Genomic DNA, 26,073 nt, shown 5'->3' on the forward strand with positions numbered 1-26,073 from the left:
ATTTGATAACGAATTCACCCGGTATTTCTTATAATGTTAGTATGTGTACAATCGGCAGAGACATGTATGCAAGTTTCATGTCAAAAGAGGAGTAAATAAGAACAATAAAACGAAAACGAAACTTTCGTGTCCATTTAGCAACATTTTATTTTACTCATTCTAATCTTCGTATTTATAATTACTGTATTTTCCTATGAAATTTACCACATATATTTCCCGATTGTACACATAGTATCAGTATTAAAAGTCTCCTGCAAAATCATTATTACATGATATTTTTACAAGAAGACAGTTATAGATATGCGACAATCATTTTGGAGATGAGTGTACAAGGACGTAACAGGTGTTTGTTTCAAACATTGAATAAGTGTTCGTATACATTGAACTTATTTCCTGACGTCATAGAATTAAGAACTGTCACAGAGCGACGTAAGTCCGGCGACAATACAATATTTCATTTTTACTTTCATACTTTGCAATATATCTATTTATTTTAAAAGCAAATTTTAATATGTTTTTATTTTCAACTATTTTATCCTAAAATAAATACTAGCCTTTAACCAGCCCTTATTTCCCTGGTTGCATATCACTTTAGGATTTGGAAAATGTGTCCAACGAATAAAAAAAAAATGATAAAACACCTTTTAAAGACATTCTTTTGTTAATCAATTCGCAGTAAAAAGTTAAAAATAATCTTATTTATGCAAGCCTAAATAAAAAGAATGGGGCGCGTAATTTTAAGAATTTATAAAGTAACTGTATGTAAGCCTATATTAGAGCGCATCCCATTTTTTTTTTTTTTTTTTTTTAAGTCATGCATAACCAAAATTGTTTTCTACTTTTAAGTGCGACTTGATTAATGAAAGAATGTCTTTAAAATGTTTATTAGGATGTTTTTCTATTATTATTGTTAATGTTTGCATCCTTGGCATAGGATGTTTATTTTGTAAGGTACCGTATGGTGCGTTTCTATACTACTAGGGTATATAAACATTTAGTTTCCTATGCAATACATTAAACAGCACTTAAAAAAAAAAAATACTACCGAATATACATGATTTCTCCGCTAATAAGAGGGAGACAGATTGAGGATACCAAACACCCCTACCATTGATTGAGAAATATTTCGGTGTCGACACTGATTAATAACATTTACATTTGAATTTGAATGTTTTATGGGCTTTAGGCAATTGATTCAGACCGGGATACATGGGGGACAGAATGTTGGAAGCAAGTACTCCAGTCCCTAGTTTGAATGCCTGGAATGAGTAAGGACTCTTCCCTCCTTGGTAAAACCTGCCGGAATCTGAAGCAATATCAAAGAAACACTGCTTCGAAAAGAGAGGGAGCAAACATGCATAAATAGATAGTCAGAGTCGGATTTAGGTTTCGTGGGGCCCCAAGCTGTTTAAGGTAATGGGGTCCTTTATGTGTCCAGATGAACATAGGCACCCTACATACAGAAATGAACAAACTAGAGATAATTTAGGAAGCAGTCTAGCAGAAGGAGCCCCATTAATTACATGAACGTAGGCTACACAGCAGGAAGCATTGTTGCTACGTATATATACATTTTATTTTATTTTTTAATTTTCTCATATTTTAGAAATGTATATCCAGTTTTTCTTTAGATTTTTGGGCCCCAAGAGAGCAGGGCCCTAAGCTATAGCTTGTTTAGCTTATACGTAAATCCGGCACTGTAAACAGTATACACATACAGGCGCGGATCCAAAGGTGGCTATAGAGGCTATAGCCCCCCCCCCTTCCTTGACGTTCAGGTATACACTGGATAAAATGGCTTCAATCCTGTTTACTCTGGATAAAGAGACAAACTATGGTTTAGCTCCTCCCTTGATCATATCCTGGATCCGCCACTATATATATATATATATATATATATATATATAATGTTTGTGTTTAGTATGTTGTACGATGGAAGCTGATGAAAGAGCTTTATATTATTCTTGATTTTTTGACAGGTAAACAAAGAATATTTCGGGGATTAATCTACTCGATTATTATAATAAGATTATAATAATGTACCGTATTTTATTTTTCTCTTGTATGTATATTCTCAGTCCTGCAGGAAGTTTTCATTTCTTTCTTGGAATAGATAAACGAAGACTTTGGTTCGGCTTCTCCTTCACAAATCTCTGTCGAAAGGTTGACTTTATCGCTACCAACACAAATTACTTCTTCTCATAGAAACCATCTACAAATACACTGTACTGCTGAAACAGAAACCATCAACAAAAGAGGTCATAAATTTTGCCATTCCTCGTGTTTGAAGTTTCCGTTCTTCACAACGACTTCCTTCCTCCCGCCCCTGTTAAGAAGTTCAAAGTAGGTTTTCAAAAGGACTGGCTCCCGCTGAGAAGGAAAGTGGGATGAGGAATGACTATAGTGCCATCTAGCAGTTAGACGGCCAAGTACGTGAACACGAAAAAATCTGATTTCTGATTTCTGTAGATTCAATAATGAAGGATATAATTTCTCATCGATTGTGTAATGAATGTCATTGGAAACAGCGAAAAAATAGTACAGTAGCGCACAAATACAAAGATAGTACTCCATTCTCAAAAAAGTCCGAAGTTTTTAGCTCTTTTCCTTACTGTAAAAAAACAGAAGACTTTTCCCTCTAATTTTGATCATTTTCTTATGGGAATTTGGATTATAATTATCTGTATTTATAAGAAGAAAATATCACGCACAGCGTTCAAATTGCACCTTTAAAATGAGATGCATCATATTGAGTGAGCTATTGAGACATTTTTGCGAAAGAACGAAATGAAACCATGATTTGCCTAAAAAATGGTTGAGATCCCATGTTAAATTGAACACCAATCTTCCGGCCGCTGTGGCGCACTCCTTCTCCCTCTTAACATGACACTTTGAAGCACATTAACTCCCACCGGGAATTGAACTTTGGATAGAAGGTAATTAGCATCGGCTTTCTTGGTCTAAATTGGAAGTTGCTTTGTTAACACGTTTAAGATCTAGTACCTATTTACACTATAGGCACTAAAGTAGTGTCTTCATTATTCTATTAAAAAAAAAAAAAAACAATAAAGCTTTTTACTTCGGTTTTATGTTTTTTTTAAATGGTTTCACGTCTTTCTGCGACGAGACATAGGGGATGATGATGTCATAACTTAAAACTATTTTTTGTTAGGCCTATTTTCAATATTTTTGGCAGGCTTACTTTTGCACCTAGAAGATTGGAATTTTACACAAATATTTAGTACACAGAGTTGTATTTATCAAATTCAGATCTTTGCGTGAACACAGAAGAGTCCAGAGGGGGCAAAAATGTAAAGAACCAAAAAATTCATTTTTCGCGAGTTTCCCGCCTCATACATGATAGAGACATGTGAATGGTACCGTTTGAAAGGCTGTTCTATTGTGAAGAGAATGAGGTACAAAACATAACCCTAGGATAAATAGGGATCTCTCAAAATATTTTTCCTGAGATAAGGGTCGTTTGTGGTAATCTGTTGCATTGGTAAATATTTTTGCGCCCTTACTATTCAAGGTATAAACTTGAAATTTTGTACACACATTTAGTACACTCCTTAGTATTTTTCAGTTGATTTTCAGATATCTGCATTAACATAGCGGGGGTCCAGAAGGGCACAATTAAAAAAAAAAAAAAAAAAGTCAGACAAAAATTCCGATTTCTCTCAATTTCCCGCCTCAAGGACACGATAGGGAAATTTGAGTAGTGCCGTTTGAAAGGCTGTTCTATTCTGAAGAGAATGAGGTATGAGCCATGGTTCTAGGATAAATAGGGGTGATGCTGTAGCTGCTTGACTAAAAGTGTGTAATTTACCTTTAAAAAAAGAGAAATCTTAAAAGGGTTTAACTCGTGCTTTTAAAAGGGTTAATTATGTTAATCTTGCAAAACACGCCTGTGTGGAAGCTGAAGTAGATTGTTTCTATTAAGCTATAGTTTGAAACTTGAAAAAAGTTTAAAAAAAAATTCTAACTTGACACATTTAAGAAAAAAAATGGTGTAAAAATAAGTTGAAAAGATTCTTTAAGTAATTATCTCGCCATTTTATGATAAACGAAGGGTAAAGTTCAATTGGAGTTGCATTTAAACAGTCTGTTACTTTATCGCTTCTGATTCATACTATTTAAAAAAAAAAAAAAAAAACTCATTATCCGTAATGGAAAAGTACTGTTTTATTCGATACAGTAGTATTTATTGTATTATAAAGAAGTTAATAAACACGATTTGTTTTATTTTTGTTTACTTGCTGTTGTTGGTTTTATTTTTTTTTTTGCTTCTGCGGCAGTTGAGTGAATACACACGCTGTCTCTGTAAATGAATTTCGCAACAAGGAAAAAAAAAAGAGGGAAGAAAAAGCAAGAGTTGTACATTAGGTTTTTTTTTTTTTTTTCGTAAACAAGCAAAAGCTGACTCAGAATGTATCGTTCAATGACTTACGGGTCGACTTGTTTTGTTATGTAAGGGGCCACTGTTGCGTCTAATTGTTTTGTTGGTTACGTTTACTTGTAGTAAATATATGATGAGGGGGGGGGGAGGGTGAAATGAGGAAGCAGATTAGACAATTTATGTGTACAACCAGGAATTAAAACTGAACGTTTAAAATCATTAGGAAATCTTCCATCTTAACTCATAATAACGCTGTTGATTTTTTTTTTCAATTGATCAATCTTATCGAAGTTTGAACAGTATAGACATATTTTTCAGATGAAATGACATGGACAGATTGTAATATAAGGCCTTTTGTTGGATCAAAAGATCCAATATATTTCAACAAAAAAAATCTTGTAGGCCTTATATCCGGAGAAGTACATGTAGTTCTCCAAACCCGAACTATCACTTAACTCAGTATGTGCTTATTCTGTAGAAAATACGAAAACTCAATTTAGGGGCCGTTCAAAAATTTGCGATGGACCCCATTAAGAAACCTTAACAGAAGCACATCATGAGTATTGAGAAATTGATAACATTACGGAAATTGTTGGTGAATATACCGGGTTTGTGTTTTTGGAGAAAAAAGTAATTGGCGTGTGATTGATTTCAACTCCAAGCAGTGGGGATAATTGAAAAGCTTCCAAGAAAATATACGCCATATTCTACAAAATCGAATTGGACTTTTACAAGTTATTTCACAACAGGCAGGCATACGTACACACACACGTTAAATGATTAACTCTTAATACCCCGCCAGATTGAATTTTCTATGTCTCACTATTATAGTAATACCTGTAGGCTAAAGGATTAAAGCGGATGTTTTTATAAAGTATTAGTGGAATAAGAGTGTGGGAGGAGATAAGAGACATTAAGATGTGCACGATATACATATAGCTTGGATTCGAACTAGGGAACCCTTACACCAGAAATGATCGCTCTACTACTTGAACCAGAGCTCCCTTATGACTATGCGATTAGCCTACGCGCCTTTGCCGTATGAGACCCTGGTTCGAATCCCGGTGGGAGCTCATGTTCGGATTCCATGTTAAGTTGTAGGTCCCTCGTTGCTGAACGGCTGAACCACTCTGCCCCTAGCAGGTAGAGGTTTAGTCAGATTGAGAGAGCGAAAGTGTTCGGTCTTCAGAGTGAATATTATCGAAAGAGGCTTGACTCGTCACCAGACACCAAACAGTTTATAGAGTCCAAATTCTTTCTTTCTGTAAACTTTCTTTTTTTTTTTTCTCATTAATACTGTACCTATATGAGCACCATCATCAGGTTCATGTTGAGGGTTGCAAAATCGTTCTGAAATCACTATATTTGAACTTAACATGCAAGCAGTAATGATACTAAAAACTCTTTCCATAGCCACCCAAGGAAGACTCTTTTCTAAACATTGTCTTCATATTCAAGCGTCTGCCCTGTTTCACTTGTTTCGTGTTGTTGTTGGGCAATACTTCCTGTTCCTGGAGTCAGTCACCCTTGTGCACTGACTGGGGAGAGGGTTGTACCTGCTGAGGGAAGAAAATCAAGTTTGACCACCGCCTGACCTCTTTAGCTTGAAATTTTCAGGGTGTGGCCAATGTTGCCATACATTCGTGTTCTCTTTAACAGACCATCAGGTATCTAGTAAAAAAAAAAAAAAAAAAAAGTTATATATGATGGCTCATAAATAGATTTATTACTATTTAGGAAGTTTTTACTTTTCATTAGTACTTTGTATTTTAGAATGACGCAAACGGAAAACCACTAATGAATGTTCCGAATCCGGAATAAATGGGTCCTTCTTTGATTTTGAGTTAATCTTGTTAAATAAATGCAGTGCGTATTTATCAAGTTTATTCCGTGTATTTCGCCCTAATTCTTCTCCAAATACCAATTATTTGTTACTATTCGCGAAAATTTGTGTAACTGCAAACCTCAGCTTCCATTACCCATAACTCGGGGACCAAAGGTGTGAACATATTAAAAAACATTTTACATCCCTACTAAGGAGCAAGTCATGATACACCTTCATGTCAAATTTTGGTCAAGATCTGACGAATCATACAGATCTCGTACGACATGTCTCGAAAAAAATCCGTGTTAGTAGTTCTGATTTTGTATGTACTTGGATGCATATAATAAAGTTCAAAGTTTCCAATATACCTTCAGAAGATCTTCTCCGTATAGCGCGAAAGGCGACATTGGCAACATTTCATGGGTGGGAGTTGACGACCGGGACACACCCTCGCGTTCTGTTGGGTGGTGAAATTCTTAAACCTAGGCTTCACGACTCACCGCAATTACTTTAGAATGAAATCTGAACCAAACTTGGGGCCGTTTTCTATTTTCCTTGCCGTCTTCTGAACCGAAAGTTCTCTAAATGTGAGTAAATCATAAATTTTCTGAATCTTCGTTCAGTTCTGTGTCTCTTACCCTAAAACATGAAAGAAAAAAAAAAAAAGAAAGAAAGAAAGTAATTAGGGCTTCATAACATTTTGAAGTGACTGCATTTTTCTTTTTTGAAATCGGCCTTATCTAGCAGAGTAAAATTTGTAACCAAAGGGTTGAAGAGCATATTTTTCACAAAAGACCAGTCTCAATTCAGGCATCATATGATGACAAGCTGAACAAGCTACATTTTCCACTTCTGTTCGCGAGTCGCCATTTGTTCACCAGTATTATGTATTATCGGTGTTTCTCTCTCTCTCTCTCTCTCTCTCTCTCTCTCTCTCTCTTTCTTTTGCGACATTTTAATTGTCTGTTTAAGTTTTTATTTATTTTTTTCTATTTCCCAGTACTAAAAAAAAAAAAAAAAAAAAAAAAAATGCAGTCAAACAGTTTGAGAGCGCATTATTTCGAAGTCCCTGCCTTCGGCTGTTTTCCCTTTAGCCATCATCCACTTTTCCCGGAATATATTCCATTCTTTCTTTTTTCTTAAGAATGTTCATCTGACTTGAGAAATGAGTACACTTTAAATAAATTACAATAATTCACAATGGAGAGATGTTATCTATAGAGTCCTACTGATAGAATCAAATCATTCACGAGCTCTCCTTGGCCATGAACATGATGTGTGGAGTTGGAAAACATATGTAAAAAGAAGGATATAGCGTGCGATGTATGATGTTTAGTATTTATACATCCTTAGGGTCTACGTGGGGGAGAGGAAAAAGATTGTTGAATAGTTGTTTAACTGTCGTCTCGGCTTCTGTAGATGTGCAAAGGCTTGGAGCGCCGACAGCAATAGGGAACGACGAGAGCGGGCGGCGGTCGATTCCGGCGGAGGCGCGTGAGAGATCGTTCTTCTCGGAGCAGCGAGACGTTGGAGATCGTGTGTGTTATGGTGTGTAGTCTGCCCGCCTTCGATGCTGTTGGGATCTGCGTTGCGTGCGGGGGGTTAGCAAAACTTCGGACTGTTTCATCTTCCTCTGTCGATCGCCGAACGGAAGTTTGTGTTGTGTAGCCAGTGTTCCTGCACTTGATCTGTCTCGTATATAACTACTGTTGATATCAGCCGTAGTGAATGTAGAGGGCGGAAAGACATGCCTGCAGATTCCTGGCCCTGGGGTTTGAACCAAGGTAAGGCAGTAATTCTTTTTTTTTTATGTTAACTAATTTATTTATTGTGATAGCACCGTCGCTGTGGGATTTTTTTTTCTTTTATAATGTGTTACAAAGGGAAAATGACGAGGGATTTCCCTCCATTCGTTTAGTTTCGTTACGTAAGCTGCTCATTTTGGCTCTCCTCCCAATGTGAAAGGCTCATCCCGACGCTCTCTGTTGGAGGGGAGGTTTCAGAGGGAATTGTCCGTGACACACTCGATAAAAATACACTGTCCGACCCTCCTCGCTGGTTGCTCGCGTCTTCAGATGCAGGATTAGTTCTTTTCAAGTATTAGCGTCTTATGTATTTAAGTGAAGGAACCTTTACCTGTATTTTTGTGCTTTTTGTTATGGTAACAAAATAGAAATTAAGGTAGAACCGTATTGTAGTAATAATGTTTAATCGACGTTTAGATATGGGTTGCGGAACTTAGTCTTATAGCTAGGTGTCACGGTGGGTCATTGATAGAGCACTCACGTGTAGTGCTGTGGGTTCCTGGTTCGATCCCAGCGCAAGTCAGTTTGTAGTAAACAGTGTTGTCTGTGGGTCTTTTTCGGGATTCTCGCGTTTCTCGCACATTCTCATTCCATCAATCACGTCACAATCATTTACTTTAATTAATCATTTGTCTCCTTTGGCTAAGGAGCCTAACTATAGGACGATAACTAGAAATTTCATTCAATTTGTCTTAGTAGCCTAGACATACGGAGTTCGATTCCTGTTGCCAGTTTTCGTGAAATATTAATTAGTTTTCCTAATTGAGATAAAGGTAGAGCCTGTAGCGAAAGCTACAGGGTGTAAACTTTAAAATGAATTTGCAAAACATTTTCTTAAGTATACGATTTTCAGAATCACGAAAAATATAAGAACGTAGTTTATAAACGAAAAACCGAATTCTAAAAAGTGTTAGTAGTGAAATTATTATTAACGTTAATATATTTTAGGGACACTCGCAAACAATTTTTGATTTGTTTTTTATTTGAAATTTTAGTGGCGAAATTATTATCGTTAATATGTTTGTTTAGGAACACTCGCAAACATTTTTTTTATTTATTTTTTATTTGAAATTTTATTTTTTACATTGCCGCGCAGTGAGACGTAGATTGACAATTTAATATGGGATCTGAAGCAGGTGTTCTTTCGCTTACTGTCGAACACGGGTCTCCTCTCCTGTTTCAAAGGAGAAACTGCTGGCTAAATTGATCATGAAGTTGCTCTTTAAATTAGTCCGAAATAGTCCTTATCACAGAGCGGCGGATTCGATTCCTGACGGAGACTAATATGGGTCGGATCCCACGTTAAGCGAAAGGTACACGTATCATATAGCTTCGCTACTAAACACCAATTCAGCTAACTCTGTATCTTGAAATTACGAATTATTATTTTATAGTACAGCATCAAGGGCTGTGAAGTTATGATAGGCTATATTGCGGAAACTCGTAACAATACTGTATATTCATATAATATCAAGTGTATCCATTTAGTTTCGATCTAGGATAGATTTACTTACTACAAAAAATAGTTCATTTTAACGTCCCACCATGCCCCCATAAATGTATGCCTTGATCCGATCTAGTTTTCGGGCTGGATTCGACTTTAACAGCGTATTAACTTAAAAGTTACGTCACAAATTCGAAAATCTTCTTTAATACATCAAAATTCGTCCGGAATAGGTGAGACTAGATTCGATTTTTGTAGTTTTAGGGCCGATCCGATGTTTTAAATCGGTTTAGTGAGCATCACACACAAAGTGTCTTGGACCAGATTTAAGTGTCCGATTTGGACAAACAATAGATATAGGTTCGTATTACGGACATGTTTATACTAATTAGATAGTGACGAATAGATGTGAACAAAATTTATATAATTTCTGTTAATTGCTTGAGGATGTCACTAGGAAATTCCATCTTTACGTCCATTCATGTTAATTGACGCCTATCTATGAAATACAAATATGCAGTTATATTGGCATGCCCTTCTACGGGGTCGTAGACCGTTAATAAATTAAAGTATCTTACATTGTATAAGAAAAAAAATGTACTTATTATAAATTACCTTGAATACAAATCAGGGTAATTCTTACCGGTATAACTTGGGATTCGATTTCTATAACCTAAAAACTTGGAAAATATGCATGCATTTATGCCTGAAAAAGTAGTAAAATATCTGAAAATATCCTAAAACCGTGCAAATCCACACTGCTAAAGCACCTGACTTTGGAATCCTGAAACTACACCCACTGTCAGTGATGCCGGGTTCTCTGTCAAAATTCCAATTAATGTCAGATATGCGCGAAAAATGTCTGAACGCTCAATGTAAGCAAATAAATAAAACATATTTCTTAAAGAAGTGCTGATTTTGGGTGATTGCCCTGGGGGAGGATTCTCCCAGCGTAATAGCATGGGTGCCCGAATGGGTGCAGGGTGGGGCCCGGCCTCTTGGCTCACGGAAACTTTTTTTTTTTTTTTTTTTTTAGGATCTTCTTAAAACAAATAAACATTACCAAACGTAATATAGCAACCAGGGAGATGGGCTCCCCCTGGAAAATTTTCTTCGGGCGCCCATGGTCATAGGTCAGATCACACTCAACGTGGATTACCAACATTTTCATATTACTTTCGTCTCCCATGTATTGAAAATTTCCACCAGTATGCAGGAAAGAAACTGGAAGTCAGGTTTCACGACAGAGGAGGAAGACACACAAGCTGAGATGCTTTTTTTTTTTTTTTTTTTTTTTTTCAAAGTAGCTGATTCTACGCTAAACCAAATTACTTTGGTTCCTCACACTGTGTATTACTTCAGCTAACAAAATGAAATTAAACGAAATCTTTGGGTTTAACGTCCCACAGTTATAACCTTTAGGATAAGCTAGACAATAATTTAGCGGAATGAGAAAATGTGAGGAGAGGGGAGTACCTCTAGAAAACCCACGGGCACGTTGTTGTCCACCAAACTAACTTGGCCGGGAATCGAACCAAGTATCCCACATACCAGAGGTAAGCACTCGACCACCGAGCCACCGTGCCCCCACCAAAATATGATTTCAAATATGCTTTTATATGACCAATAAAATTAAAATTAAGGAGACCAGTTCAACTTCAAGGCCACATTGAAACTAGGGTACAGCGAGAAAGATATCCCGACCCCACCGGGTATTGAACCCGGGCCGACTAGTTGCATGTAGGCTCCTTACCGACCACAGCTACATATGTACGAGAAGAATAATTAAACTTTGGCAGTTCGTTTCTAAATGTTTATCGTTTTCTTACCGTATATTTTGTGCGAAGAATTAATTATACAAATACATATTAATATCACAGTACGTTATCAAAATGTCGATTACTTTCTCTTTATGCATATGCGTATAGTGATAACAATCTTTTATAACATATTGATCGTAGACAATGAGTCAATAAATTTTAAGTTTTCATTTTAATATTGTTGGATCTCAACTGTTACTAATTTTGACAATGGGTTAAAATTCACGTTGTAATCATCTGACTTGTATCTAGATCGGTAACCAGCATAGTTTTGACACTGAAAGTTTTCGCTTCTTTTGGATTCATGTGGTGGTAATTAATGTATTTATTTAAAGGCGAAGAAAGCGTGAATTTTCATTCTACAATTCTGGGTATATTTATTCGCTCAGGTATAATGTTACCTGAAGTATAATAGAGTAGTTTTATAAATTAGATGGAAATCTCAGATTTAAAAAATAGACTGAGAGTACTATAAAAAAAACTGGAAATACCATAGAAAATAGGCTGGGAATACTATATAAAAATATACTGGGGATACTATATAAAAATATACTGGGAATACTATACAGGGTGTTTCAAAACAACACTGACAACGTTTGGGAGGAGATTCCTGACACCAAGATAAGACAAAAAGTATAGACCAACCTGGGTGCACAAATGCTTTCTTTCGGAGTTACAAGCTGCCGAAAACATGAAAAATTGAACTTTAAAGGTTCATAGCTTCAAAAATATGAGACCTACCGTAGTCGGGTCATGACTTCACTTAGGAACTAATATGTGCACTATCCAAAAATACATGTTTCAGAATCCTAAGGTATTCACGTAGCAATTTTTGCAGAGGGAATTTGGCTACGGGCGTATAATTTGAAATACTCACCAACTACCTGTATAAAAATTGTTGCGGAAGTACCGCAGGATTCTGAAGCATGGATATTTGGATACGGTACATTTTACTTTCTGAGTAAAGTCTTAACCCGACTACGATAGGTCCCATAGTATTGGAGCTATGGACCTTTAAAGTTCAATTTTTCATGTTTTCGGCAGCCTATTACTCCGAAAGGAAGCTTTCGTGTACCAAGGTTGGTCTATACTTTTTGTTTTATCTGGGTGTCAGGAATTATCTCCCAAACATTGTCGGTGTTGTTTTGAAACACCCTGTACATTTTTGGGAATTGGAATCATCAAAGCTTAAGAAAAGAGAATTCTGTTACTCATATGTTTCAGTTGATGAGAACAAAAAAAATTATCTTAACATTCTTTGGCAGTTTCAAATATACTTGGCATTTTCAATTGACTTCTATAAAGGAACCACAGTTATGCAGAAAGTAAGATGCAATCACCAAGTAATAAATTCTGAATATAAGTCCAGTTATGTAAGACCAATCATTGAATAATAGTAATAATAAAAGGTGGAGGTACTTCCAATTGATTTTTCTTAAGCTAAAGAAGACGAATGGATGGTTACTGCAGGGTGTCTACTGATACTTGAAATGCTGGGAATTTGTATTGATACTGAGAATGTATTGAAAATTATTGTGTAATACTGGAGAAGTGAAGAATTTTTCTTGGAGATTCTTCAGGATGACATTCCCATCATCCTGACGTAGGTGGTGGAGCTAACTGGCCAACTACTGAAAAACTAGCTATTTCGAGAAAGGAAATGGGTAGTGTTTATAATATTGGACCTTAATTAATTTTGATGTCAATCAGTCCTATTTGGTCCTGTAGCACATCTAAATGTTTAACCATGAACATTAAACATATTACTCTTTGACATTAATTAATTGGTCTTCTATCATTGTTTTCTGTACGAAATGTAATACGAATGTTAGGAAAAAGTGAATACCTAGGTATAAGTAATACAGTGATCCAGTGTTGAGGGGGTTGGGTCTAAGGGGTGTGTGGATTACTAAAAGAATTCTGGGAAGAATAATGTCCAGAAAACACGTTTTTTTTTTCCTTCCGATCTTAACCCAATAGTTTCTGTGTATTTTATTCGAATACTGAAGAAGACTTTTCTTTCGATATATGGGGCGCGGTGGCTCAGTGGTAGAACGTTCACCTCTGTTGCATGCGGTCCTTGGTTCGATCCCAGCTCACGCTAAGTGAGTTTTGTGGTAGACAAACACCGTGTGCGTGGGTTTTTAGGGACAAAATGTGTTATTCTCAAAGTAATAACGAGGGCATCATCGAAAAATGTGCTTCTCTTATGATTTCTCAAAGAAAAAAAAAAAAAACCTAAACCACATCTACAAAATTGGTCATCAGAACATAAATCCTGTCACCTCTTTCAGAGATCTTGGTGTTATCATTGACAGCAAGCTTACTTTTGCGGATCATATAAGCACAATATCTTGTACTGCTATGAGAAAACTAGGACTCCTTTATCGCTTCATTAACATAAAAACGATATCGCTTCATTCCTTAAGCTTATTCTATAAGTCACATGTTGCTCCCACTATTGAGTACTGTTCTCCTATCTGGTCTATGGCCTGCCCTACTCGTCTGAAAACATTAAATTCTGTAATTAATTTCTTTTTAGCCATTGTATCCTACCGAGTACCTCACCTCCGAACACTTCCAGAAAATTACGTTTTAAAATCCCTCAATATCAAATCTCCCCTAGTGAGAAACAAAATTTCTGACCTAATATTTTTGCATAAAATTGTAAATGGCCATATATCATGTGAACAGTTATTAAGTCAGATCAATTTTCGCGTACCCGCTAGAACAACACGATCTAGTGATCTCTTTTACACTCGAGCTGCGAGAGTTAATATTGTCCAAAGGTCCCTTCTAAACCGAATTGTTAGCACGTATAATAAGTTACCAGAAACTATAGACTTTTTTTTTCAAATGGGCATACCTTCAGATCATCTATTAATAAACTATCTTTGTAATGTTGCCATTGTACTGTACTATCTTTATTTCAAATTGTTATTCTATTGTTACGTTATAAAATTATTAAAATGTTTCAGTAAATGGCAGTGTAAAATGGCAGTGCTGTATCTGAAACCTATTATAAATACATAACAAATAAATAAATAAATAAATCTTATAGTACGTACAATGTATACTGCACTTAGGAGTAGATTTCTGGACTTTCGGCAACTATTGCAGCCCGTGACGTATGATAGGTCTTCGCTTGGTGATCACACTATAAAACCGGAGAAGTGGAGAGAATAAAGGATTGGGGAAGGAATGAAGCGGCCTGAGACCATTACATTAGGTACCATCCCGACAATTGCCTGGTGTGAATGAGGAAAGCCTCACTCAGGATGGCTACCCTTAAAAAAAAAAAAAAAGCTTTTACACTTTCCCAGTGTGCTTTCACTGGGACTCAAACCCGGAACAACTCGCACCAAAGGTAAGAGCATAAGCAACTACTCTAAGTATGGGACTACCTGTACTGTATATTCAAATAAGGGACGAGACTGGACCTTGAACTTTTAATGTTTAGAAAAAAAATATATTGTTTTATAAAGAGGTCTAAAATCATCAGGCAATTTGTAATTTGATTTTTTTTTTTTTTTGCAATGTTAAAACTGAGGGAATCAAATAGTAAGTGGAGGTAGCATGAGTACTAGTGTGCAGGCACAGATTCTAGTAACATTTACTAGTTATACAACATATTTAGGAGTTTATTTTTTTCTAAGTGTGTCGTTTTGTAGCAATTTTATTTTTAAAACTCCGAGTTCGTTTCCATTGTTCGTACTGATAAAAAAAAAAAAAAGTTGATTGTCCACTGTCCTCTCACTTTTCCTGCATTTATGAGTAGGGTATTAGGAAAAATTCACCATTTCTGGTTCTGTTGTGTGCATTCAACCGTAGAACTCAGAACGATACGCAGTACATATATAATACAGCTTAGAAAAAGCAATATGGTTGGTTTGCTAGCAACTTTTTTTTTTTTTTTTTTTTTTTTTAACAGGAAAATGCCGTTAACTGATAAAGCAGCTATGCTTGATGTCTGTCCGTCATGGTTGTATTGCAAAGTGTATATATTTTTTTCTTTTGTGATGATTCTTTTTATGTGCTATTGTGTTCAGTATATCTTTCTTTTTCTTTATTTTATTCTTTCTGTTTGAAATACTCATTTTTAACACCTCTAAGCCTCATTTGGTTTGCTGTTGCCTCATTTCATTTTCAAAAGTGCCTTGTTTTGAAATTGGGTGCTTCGTTTTTGTCATCAATCTTTGCTTTTTTTTTTTTTCTGTACGACAAGTAGCATTCCAATACTCAATATACATACACTTGCTAGATTTTTCTTTTTCTTTCTTGTTAGTCCTACAAGAAAGGTGAAAGAATGGCAAGAAAACAATGTTGTTTGCACAGTTTTTCCTTTTGTGTATTGCTGGTCACATTTGCTTTTCTTGAGTTTTTATATTACGTATTTACTCACCTTTGGTATGGGGTATAAAATCCGTTTCGTTCCTTAAAGAATTCGCAATTAAATCTCGCTTCCATTTTTGTGACTCGTGTGTTACTTTTATTAAATAACGAACAAGATTCAAGAAATAAAACCTAATTTTTCCACTATAGAAGTTAAATTACAGTATTGTACAGTCTCACAACACGCAATTCTGTACTTACGCTAACTGACGCGTAAAATGTATATAAAGAAGATATTTGTATAGGATAGGATTTGAAATAATAATAATAATAATAATAATAATAATAATAATAATAATAATAATAATAATAATAATAATAATAAACTCCCTGGCGTTGAAATCTAGGATAAAAATTTCGAACAATCAATTGAACTTCTGCGGATATGTGGTAGTTTATTTGCTCCTATCGCAGAGATTGATGACTTTCTAGACTTGAGGTTGCTTTAGATTAATTGAAGGGACACTCCATTTACTTCGCGATCTATTCAGCAATCAAAAATTGTCTCCTGCCAAAATCACTTGTGGGACCAGGTGCGCTAAATTGGGTTGATTTTGTTTAACGTCCCGTTCAGCAGCGAGACTATATGAGACGTGGAGACACGAAACTTCATTTATGAGCTCCTTCATGGCTAAGCGGTTAGCGTACGCGCCTTTGGCGTGGGAGTCCGTGTTCGCTTTCCGGCAGGAGCTCATGTGGTCTGGATTCCGTGTTATCAGTAGGTCCACGTCTCATATAGCCTCGCTGCTAAACGGGACGTTGAACTCAACTAAACTCTACTTTAGGAAAACTGACACAGACGAGGCTAATAACGTGTATTAGACGTAATGATGCACCGCTTTGCCTGTTATATTATTACCGTAATTGTCAGTTATGCCATGGATATATGCGCTGGGCTAAAGGAGACTCTGATGATAAGAGATGAATGAAATGGTGTAATGGAGAAAGTTTTAGGAAACGAGAGGACCTGGATAAAATCCACGCATACGTTGTTTCTCCACCGCACAGTGCACTTGGCGCGAGCTGGGACCAAGGATCCCATGCACCAGAGGTGAACGCTCTACCACTGAGCCACCGCGGCTCCCTACATTCTTATTAAATCATCGGCTAGTCTAAATTCACTTGCACATAATTTTAAAAGATTGTGAATGCTTTGCCGTGCCATTTTAAAACATCATTGCGTATATGATACTAAAAATGTTAACATAGCTATCAATTGTCTAGTACAGCATTTCCCAACCGGTGTGCCGTGAGTGGGCTGCAGGTATGCCGCGATGAATCGAAACAAAATTATTAATTTTATAGCAATTAAATTGCAAACATAGGAAAAATGAATATTTGTATTTCACATTACTATGAACCTCTACTATGAATCTACAATTTTAAGTTTCATGCCGGGTTACTGTTCTGTACATTTCTAATGTAGAAAAAGTATTTATCATTGTTATGACCATTATTGCTTCTTTATTCTTGCAGACTATTTCGTAACTTGAAAATTTAAAATATCATTCAATCCTTTCGACAAATTACCTACATTTGTGTTTTAAAAGTAAAAGAGATTTGTTTGTTCGTTCGTTATTTAGTGATCTTGTTCTTATTAAAAGGTTGGATACAGTTTTTAAAAAGAAAGAGCATATTTTAAAAACCTGAGTACAATATTTCATTGCAATTGTTTTCTATTTTTAAATTAGAATGAAAAATAAACATAATGATTTAGCACGGGGAAAACCCAGTGATAAAACTTTCTTCTCTGTAAGATGATGATCAATAATCAGAGAAAAAATACCACTGTTTTTAATATTTACAAATAATAATATCTATAAGTGTGCCGCGAGAATCCAAGTAACATCCGTAGTGTGCCGCAAGTTGAAAAAGGTTGGGAAACGCTGGTCTAGTATCTCGGTTTCAAACTTATTTAAATTAAGATTTTTCATTGAGAAATTAGTCATTAAACTCTCCACACGGTGAATGAGAGCACAGTGGCTGAATGATAATCATTCACCTCTAGTGTATTAGGTTCGATCCCAGGCCTTGAGTGTATGGTAAACAACGTTGTACCATTTAGGTTTTCTTGAGATTTCCCATTCTTATTTCACGAATTCTTTCATCAATCACCCGCCTCCTTCAGCAGGAAGAGCATAATCTTCAATGATATATTAAGTTTGGGGGAATGCAGTTAGGAAACTGTTGTTTGGTTCATCACTTTGGCCTTGAACACTTCACTTTCATGTAGGCACGATTGAGTAATGAAAATGAATGTAAATTAATAATTTTTTTTTAAATATGTTGGTTTGAGAATATGGATGAAAAAACGAGAATTTCGAGAAAATCCACAAGCAGTTTCTACCTCAGACTGACAAGTGTAGCGCTCGAATCTGGGACTTCTACCTATAGAGTTGAGCGCTGTAACTCTGATACACTGAACCCTACAAAGTTTCTTGTGGATATGCAAGTGTGATCTTGTACAGGTTAGAAAATAGGGATCTCGTACCTAGTCGTTTCATGATTGTCTTGCAGACTGAAAGATACATAATAATTGCAGCTGATTAATAGTAATAATGTTACGAGAAAACGTGTCAACTGAAAGCGTTAGTAGCCCGAAATCGAATGTGCAACCCTTGACATTAGAGATCAGTGTTTTGCCGTTGAGTCGTCTTGACCTTTTTTCGTAGTCAGTATTGAAAGATTTTCGATACTGTAATGTTATAGTAAAGCCAGGAACTCTTGAGGATCGTGTGTTCAGTTGTATGATTCAGTGGCGTATTCACGATTTTGTTTCGGGGGAAGGGGGCTTTGCCTGAAAATGTGAAAATTCAGCAAGATATTTCATATACTTTACTACAGTAAGTAAGATTTCGGGGACTTAACTCCGGAACCCCTCCTAAATACGCCACTGGTATGATTGTTAGGCACCATATTAGCTTCTAACGCTGTTATTTATGCCTTTTAAACGAAGTTCACTACCTTTTAATTTATAGTAGCTTCAAAATTGCTTCGTGATAATAGACAAACTAGGCTAGTGGTTATCTTCACTCAGCATGAAATACTAATTCATGTGTAAGGTATGTAGTTACCCCTTTCGCTATATTGAAACCTATCATACAAATAAACGTTGAGAATGATTGCGTCCTTTCCTATACAAGGTTTGACTCTAAAGTTCCAGAACTCGTGCTAGTATGAGGAAAGTTAAGGCACTACAATAAACTGTAGTCGTCATTATTATATGTAATTCAGTATTCTTTAGGATGAATCATTTAGTTAACTTGGCCATAGTTTTTTTTGTAAGTCTTTTTACGAAATTTGGCGGTCGTAGTTTCCGTGTAGCCATCGACAATAATCAAACGTCTCCCATTAGTATCAGTTATTTTGCTCCGAGTGTAGTTTGGGGAAGAGAAAGAAGTGTGGAATCCAATCAGGGGAGATAAGATGATTGTGTCTAAGAGTTGTGCAGTTCATGAGCTTTCTTCACCATGTTCTTTCTGTCCATTCCTTAAGAAATCTCTAACGTCTTCTTTCTCATTGTGAAATCGTTCATAGTATTCAAACACATGACCACAAGGTCTCACAAATAGAGGGTACGAGGATACGATATCAGGACTCGAGTTGCGCAACAAAAGTTATATATCCTTAAAGAACATAAGTTAATTACCAAGGTATTAGCTGCAGTCCTCCAATAGGGGAAAAAAATGATGGAACTTCAAAGATAACATGGAGGTCTATGGCAAACATGAGAAAGAAAGCGTTTCTCCCATCTCTCCTATGCATTTGGGAAGATGTCATAGCGATTTAAATGACATGTTCAAGCCACATAGTGATGTGGAGAGTAGAATGGAGTGAATGATCCAAACAAAAGCTGTTTGTACAGTGTACACATCTTACAAGGGCCATCGACTCTCAGTGATAACCAGGGCCGTGCCGTTGGGGCAGGGGCGACGTCCCCGGGCGCCGAAGTAAGGGGCAAAAAATTCGGAAGAAAAAAAGAAAAATTGATTGGAATATATGTATGGGGGCGCCGTCATATACTTTTGCCCCGGGCGCTGATTCTCCACGGCACGGCCCTGGTGATAACACAATTCAGGAGAGAGGGAGTTGAAGCAGTACTGAATTGGTGTCTGGAATGCTTCCAGTTTGATATCCAGGTATCCCGCTTTGTAGAAAGCAAACCAAACCATGTTGTGGAACAGGGAAGCACAGAACTGATACAGCGTAAACGATTGGAGATTCAGGAACTTGTCACAATGCCAGATATTCCTTTCCAGGGAAAGTACAATTGTGTCAGTGACGAACTTGACAAAGTTCTTGTAAGGACGGAAAAGTACACGTCCAGGGGCTGCACGAGTCCTGTGCATTCAGCCGGGATCAGTTTCTTCATGAATGTGACATTGTTGGAACAAACTTGAAGGAAAGATCACTGTTTGCCATAGACTCCCGTGATAGCTTTGAAGTCCCATCACTTTTGCCCTATTGATGGACTGCAGCTAATGCTTTGGTAATTAACTAACTACGTAATGCTCTTTAATAATATATAACTCTTATTCCGCAACGCGAGTCCTGATATCGTACCCTCTGCATGCCAGTAAACTGTTCGGATCATGTTGTAGGTATGTTACTAATTTCTTTAACTTGAAGCAGAACTTGTTTACATTCTGTTCCATGTGGGAATCCATGACAACGGAAACCCAGAGTGCCTTTGATTACTAATCTCAGAATTGAACACTCCATCTTTTTTTTTTTTTTTTCCAAATCTTTGTGTCTCTTTCAAAAGAGGTAAGACATAGTTACAATTTGACACGTACAATATATTTTTGTCATTACCACAAACAGAATAACAAAATCAACCGGGAACTTTGGAGAAGCGATTCTGGTAAGACATTTCCTCCTTCAAGGTTAGTTTAAGATTGTGATAAAAAGCCTTTTCAGGTTGGACTCAGCTGAACGGGAAGAAACCATTTTCCCCTCTCTTCCCGCGAATATAAACAAATACATGAGAAACCGTGGGAACCTCTGTCGGTAGAGAACATAACTGGAGAAAAAAAATATTTTGATTTTGTGTATTTATGTGGTTCTTCAGTGCTTTTAGTCAACATGAAAGAGGTGAAAATTGCCAAAGAATGTCTTTTATATATTCATGAAGAAAGGTCATCATTAACTATTTTGTAGTAGTTGAAAACTAAACTCTCACACATCTACATTTTATATATATAATATAAACTTGGGTCGAAGGCTTAGTTTCGCTGCATCTACCTTAAGGTAGGTTTAAAGGGACCAGTTTTGCCGATAGATGGCACTACAGTCTTCGTATCTTTCTCATATACTTTCTACCTTTCACGAAAATTCACGATTTCTCTTACAAATTTTAACCTAGAGACTTAAAATTTTTAGAAAAGGAACTTCATAATCTATCGAAGACAATAATCCGTGCCCAATTTTTATTTAATTTTGTTCATTGTTGAAATTGCTTGATTGTTGATATTGGTATCTAAATCTTTAACAATGGAACTGTTTCAACAATAAAGAAAATTCTAAATAAAAAATCGCACGGATTGTTCCCTTTGATAGGTTATGAAGTTCCTTCTCTAAAAATTTGAACTCTCTAGGTTGAAATTTGTAAAAGAAATTGTAAATTTTCGTGAAAGGTAAAAAATACATGGAAGAGATACGAAGATTGTAGTGACATCTATCGGCAAAACTTATCCCTTTACACTAACCTTAAAATACGTTTGCGTGAGGATTTCGATATTGTATCCGTATTGTGTAAAACATCGTGTTACCACGAGTTTGGTGCTTCTGTCGTTGTTTCATGTTCTTGTTGAAGGAAGATGTGTATACTAAAAAGAAAAAAAAAATAACACAAGAAAAAACATTTTAAACAATTTTGTTTACAGTTGAAGAGTTAACCATACATGCTGGTTATCTCTCTCTCTCTCTCTCTCTCTCTCTCTCTCTCTCTCTCTCTCTCTCTCTCTCTCTCTCTCTCTTGTAATCAACAAGTGAGATCCTATTCGCTTATTATTTATAGTTTTTGTTAAGTGCACAGAGCTTTTGTTACAACATTTTATAAAGGAACTACACTATATTTTCTCCGCAATTCTAGGTACCGGTGGTGAAATAGTAAGTTCAGTGGCGGATCTAAATTTGTTGGAACACACGACTGCAATTTTTTTTTAACAATTAAGTGTTCTTTCTTCAAATGGGAAGGATAAATAAAGTTCAATAAATATAAAACCGTAAATTTGAATATTATAGAAAAATGCCCCCATTTTTCCTTTACAAACTCTAAAACACAGAGCGAATCCAAACAATTAACTTTTTCCAAATGAAGAAAGAAAAATTTGCATTTTATAGAAATTACACCCATTTTCCTGTTTTCCAACTGAATTTTCAAAAACTCCTACACGTGTTCAGTTATTGGTAATGACGTGTTTATATACCAAGTTATATCTCTCTATCTTTAGGGATTCGGGAGATATTCAACTGAAAGAAAATAATAATCTATCTATTAAAATGCTACAATAGCAATTAAAAGCGCCTGAGCTCCAACCTATAACTTTGGCTTTCAAATCTTTCATTTACGGTTGTGTGTGATTTCACGTTTAACAGAGAAAAACATTTTGAGTATTTGTACTTTAAATAGTCTAAATTAGTTAACTTTTATCTTTTTCATAAAGTTTGATATAAAATTATTGTGCAAAGCCTTTGTATTTTAATAAGCCTTCTCGAAGATCAATGTATGTGAATTGTGCTTCCATCTTTTGAGTTCTTTTAAACTATGTTTATATGTTTGTGGCCAATCCTTTCGACAATGAGATCTCGGAAACTACAGGCTCTAGAAAGATGACGTTTTCACTGATCGATTGGAAATTTTGCGTACATTGTCCAGTTCTAATTGAATATTTTTTTAAAAAGAAATGGCCATTATTTCTTTTACATTTTTTAGGGTACACTGGAAGCGTTGAAATAAAAAAAAAAGCATCATATCCTATGCGTTATACATTCCAACACAACAATATTATATATAGGGGTTGCATGTATCTCAGGCGTTTGTTCCATGGCCAAATAATAGTGAAAAAGGAAGGATAACCATTTCTCGAGTCTAAGATAAATATTTATTTTTTGTGTGTTTTGCCCAATGAACACCATATATAGCTGACATTATAATTAATTGTATATGTAATGTATTTGCTTATTACATACTGCATGCAAGAAGAAAGAAAACACTGGTCATACATGAATTAGAAACTCCAACCGGAAGTAGGCTCAAATCTTGCAAACGGTGCGAGATATTGAGAAAAAATAACTGAAAGAAAAAATCTCCCCTTTATGATACCCCTTGACGATTTTTTAAAAGTCAAGACTTCTTTTACTTGTGTCTGTAAAGGGACATGTACCTATGTTGTGAGGAATGAAGGAGATTTATGCTCATATGCGAATGATGCGCTGTGTAGAGAGCGCAGGCTCAGCTGGTCTGTATATTAAAATGCTAGAAAAGTTTTGTTTGTGGCCAATCCTTTCGGTAATGAGATCTCGAAAACCACAAGTTTGTTCCCTCCCAAAGTTTATCAGATATCCCCCGTAATGAACAGCCACATACGAAGTCTTCCTATCTCATACAATGGTATCATGAGTGTTGTAGGTACAATTTCCACGCACTTATTTGGTTTTTAAGCAAAAAGTAAACGACAAAGAAAGCATCTGTATTTGTAATTTTTCGCCCACATCGTAGATATGCCACATATTGAACATTACGTGATCACTTTACCCAAAAATGTATGCGCGGGAGGCAAAAGAGGTGTCGTTGTCATTCTTCCTCGGTGGTACTGTTATCAATATTTCTTTTCTTTATTATTATTATTATTATTATTATTATTATTATTATTATTATTATTAATAATAATAATAATAATAATAATAATAATAATAATAATAATAATAATAATAATAATAATAATAATATTTAAATAAGTCTATTAACTCTACTCCTTGTTTACTCATTACAAGTTTTGCGGTTTTGCAAATATTTAATATATAGATGTATTCATTGCGTGAATGTACTATATATCACTTGTGGCATCGTCACAATCTCAGTACGAACTACGTGCTTCCACATGAATTCTTCGGAAACACGCCCAGTGTTTATTCGATTTGATATCTTTGTTATTGATTCATCTTATAGTTGGGCGAACAATTAGCCTAGCGTTATTTATCTTAATTGACTGTTGTATACGGTTAGCGTACGCCCGGGTTCGATTCCCGGCGTGAGCTCATGTAGTTCTGATTCCACGTTAATTAGTAGGTCCCGTCTCATATATAGCCTCGCTACTGAAAGGGACGTTAAACTCAAAATCAACTCAAGGTGACTGTTGTGCATGCTGTCACACTAATAATATATAACTGTGGGGAAAATATGAAAAAAAAGTGCTGTCATTTTTAGCGGCTACTGACTTTTATACAAAATAGATGAGGAATGAATTTTTCGCACCAAAAATTGTCAGAATTTAGCTGTTTCAATGCCACAAACAGTAAACAGTATGCCACCCTACAAGCGGGCAGTGGCGGCAATTTTTGTCATATCTCGCTTATTATCGTACAGTTAGAAGACATCAATGAGAATTTAAATACAAATACATAGGCCCAAAGAGGGGCCGTGGTCCCTCGTTCCCATCCAGGATTGGCACCCGTGTAAACGGGAGATGAAATTTGAGCGCTATCAGTTAATCATAATAATTTAGTTTTTGATTTTTCCTGAAAAATCAGACACTATACATATCATACGAGTTGGAAGTGTCTCATCTGGATGAAGCTTGGCACGATTGTAGAGCTTGACCTGCTATGAAAGTGTGTGAAATATGGTGTGCGGGCTTTTGGTTCCCGAGTATTGGCCATCCGATTTGGCGTTTCGACTTATCGATGAAACTTCCGATCTTGACCAAATTTTGCATGATGATAGCTTTTGACATATACATACGATATATTATGCTGTATGGTGTTTGGTCCCCAACTTAAATTAGGGTTCGATCACACGAGTTAAACCGAACTTATCCCGATCTGAGACAACCTAGTATACAAGCATGTGAAGTAATTTAGTGTACCGACTTTTGGTTCCTGAGTTGTTGGGTTTGGCCTAGTACGATTTTTCTCAAAACAATTATAAAAAATCAATGAAAACGAATTACACTTGTTCACTTATTCAATGCTTTTTCAGTATTGGTAGATTGCTCTGGGATAAACACGATGTTACTTGAAGTACACTGTAATATTGTTGGTAAGTGTGAAGTAAACATATCGTGTAAAGAGACCTTATAATACCGTCTTTTGGATGGAGCTTGTAGGCAATTGTCTGGATTTGTATTTAGTGAATTAGCAACACGTGAAGACGTTTTCTCCCAGTATTTGTTTGTTGCCCCCAGAGAATGGGTTCACGTGATTGGGAAAGCCTTCGTGACGTATTGCCACGGGGAATGCGTCTGTTGGAAGCTGCTCTTATCTTCTTTCGAGGGGTGCAACATGCAAGGTGAGACCAGCGGCTCTGGATGTGTTCGTTCACCTGGTTGGACCCGGAGTTTAGGTCCTCACGCAACGAATACGATACATTCAGTAGAGCATGTGTTTCTTCTTGTTTAGAGTGTTTCCATCTACTTAAAAATGTTAGGACATTTTTTTTCTTCTCTCTCTCTGCTGGTTTCATATTTATTCATTCGTTACTTCTCTTTGAGTTGCGGAGAAGAGAGATTGACAGATCTGTTAAAAGTTCAAGGTGGTCATGGTCACCTTTCGTGGGTTGCTTTTAGTGTTTTAAAAATTATTTGTAATGCAAGTATTTTTGTCTTTATCCGAGTAATTATTCGAACAATTTTTCCTTACTCTGATAAATATTCAAACAATTTTTCCTTACTCGTGTAAAATATTCAAACAATTTTTCTTACTCTGATAATTATTCGAGCAATTTTCCTTATAATTATTCGAAAATGTTCTCACTCGAATAATTATTTAAACAATTCCTTATTCGAACAGTTTCTACCTTATCCGAGTAATTATTCGAACAGGTTTCTCCTTATCCGAATAATTATTCGAACATTTTTCTTCGCATAATTATTCGAGAAATGAATTAATTAGGTATTCAACTTTTAACAATACTAGTTGCAATCTCGTCTTAATATTTATAACATGAGGTTAAGAACAAATACGATTGAGTAAGGCTGATTAATATTCGTAAGCAGGGGGAGTATCAGGGGATTTAAAACCTGTATTATCGTACACTAAAGATTAAGACAGCATTAAATTGATAATCCCGTAAAGTTGAAATCCGATCTGAGTTTCATCGATTGATAGTAAGTTATATTACGAGCACGTTAGAGTATGCAGCTTCGTCACATGAGGCCCGACTTTGA

At 36.0% G+C, this 26,073-nt stretch overlaps 1 protein-coding gene across 9 annotated transcripts in view; it reads left to right on the top strand.

Moving 5' to 3' along the window:
* sd (TEA domain transcription factor 1 homolog scalloped) overlaps positions 1-26,073 on the top strand; it is a 388,541-nt gene that overhangs the window by 66,059 nt on the left and 296,409 nt on the right. Inside the window, exon 1 of one of the 9 annotated variants that reach the window (XM_081738955.1) lies at positions 7,669-8,008. The exons of 7 other annotated variants lie outside the window; for them this stretch is intronic. In XM_081738955.1, the coding sequence (XP_081595081.1) occupies positions 7,972-8,008 (37 nt within the window). In that variant the 5' untranslated portion in view covers positions 7,669-7,971. Of the gene's footprint in view, positions 1-7,668; positions 8,009-26,073 lie in introns of those variants that run through there. One more of the 9 variants, XM_081738952.1, reaches the window with a different exon arrangement.

This window comes from Thermobia domestica, chromosome 14 (genome assembly GCF_964235325.1).
Source record: "Thermobia domestica chromosome 14, izTheDome1.hap1.1, whole genome shotgun sequence".
Classification (NCBI taxonomy): Eukaryota; Metazoa; Arthropoda; class Insecta; order Zygentoma; family Lepismatidae; genus Thermobia; species Thermobia domestica.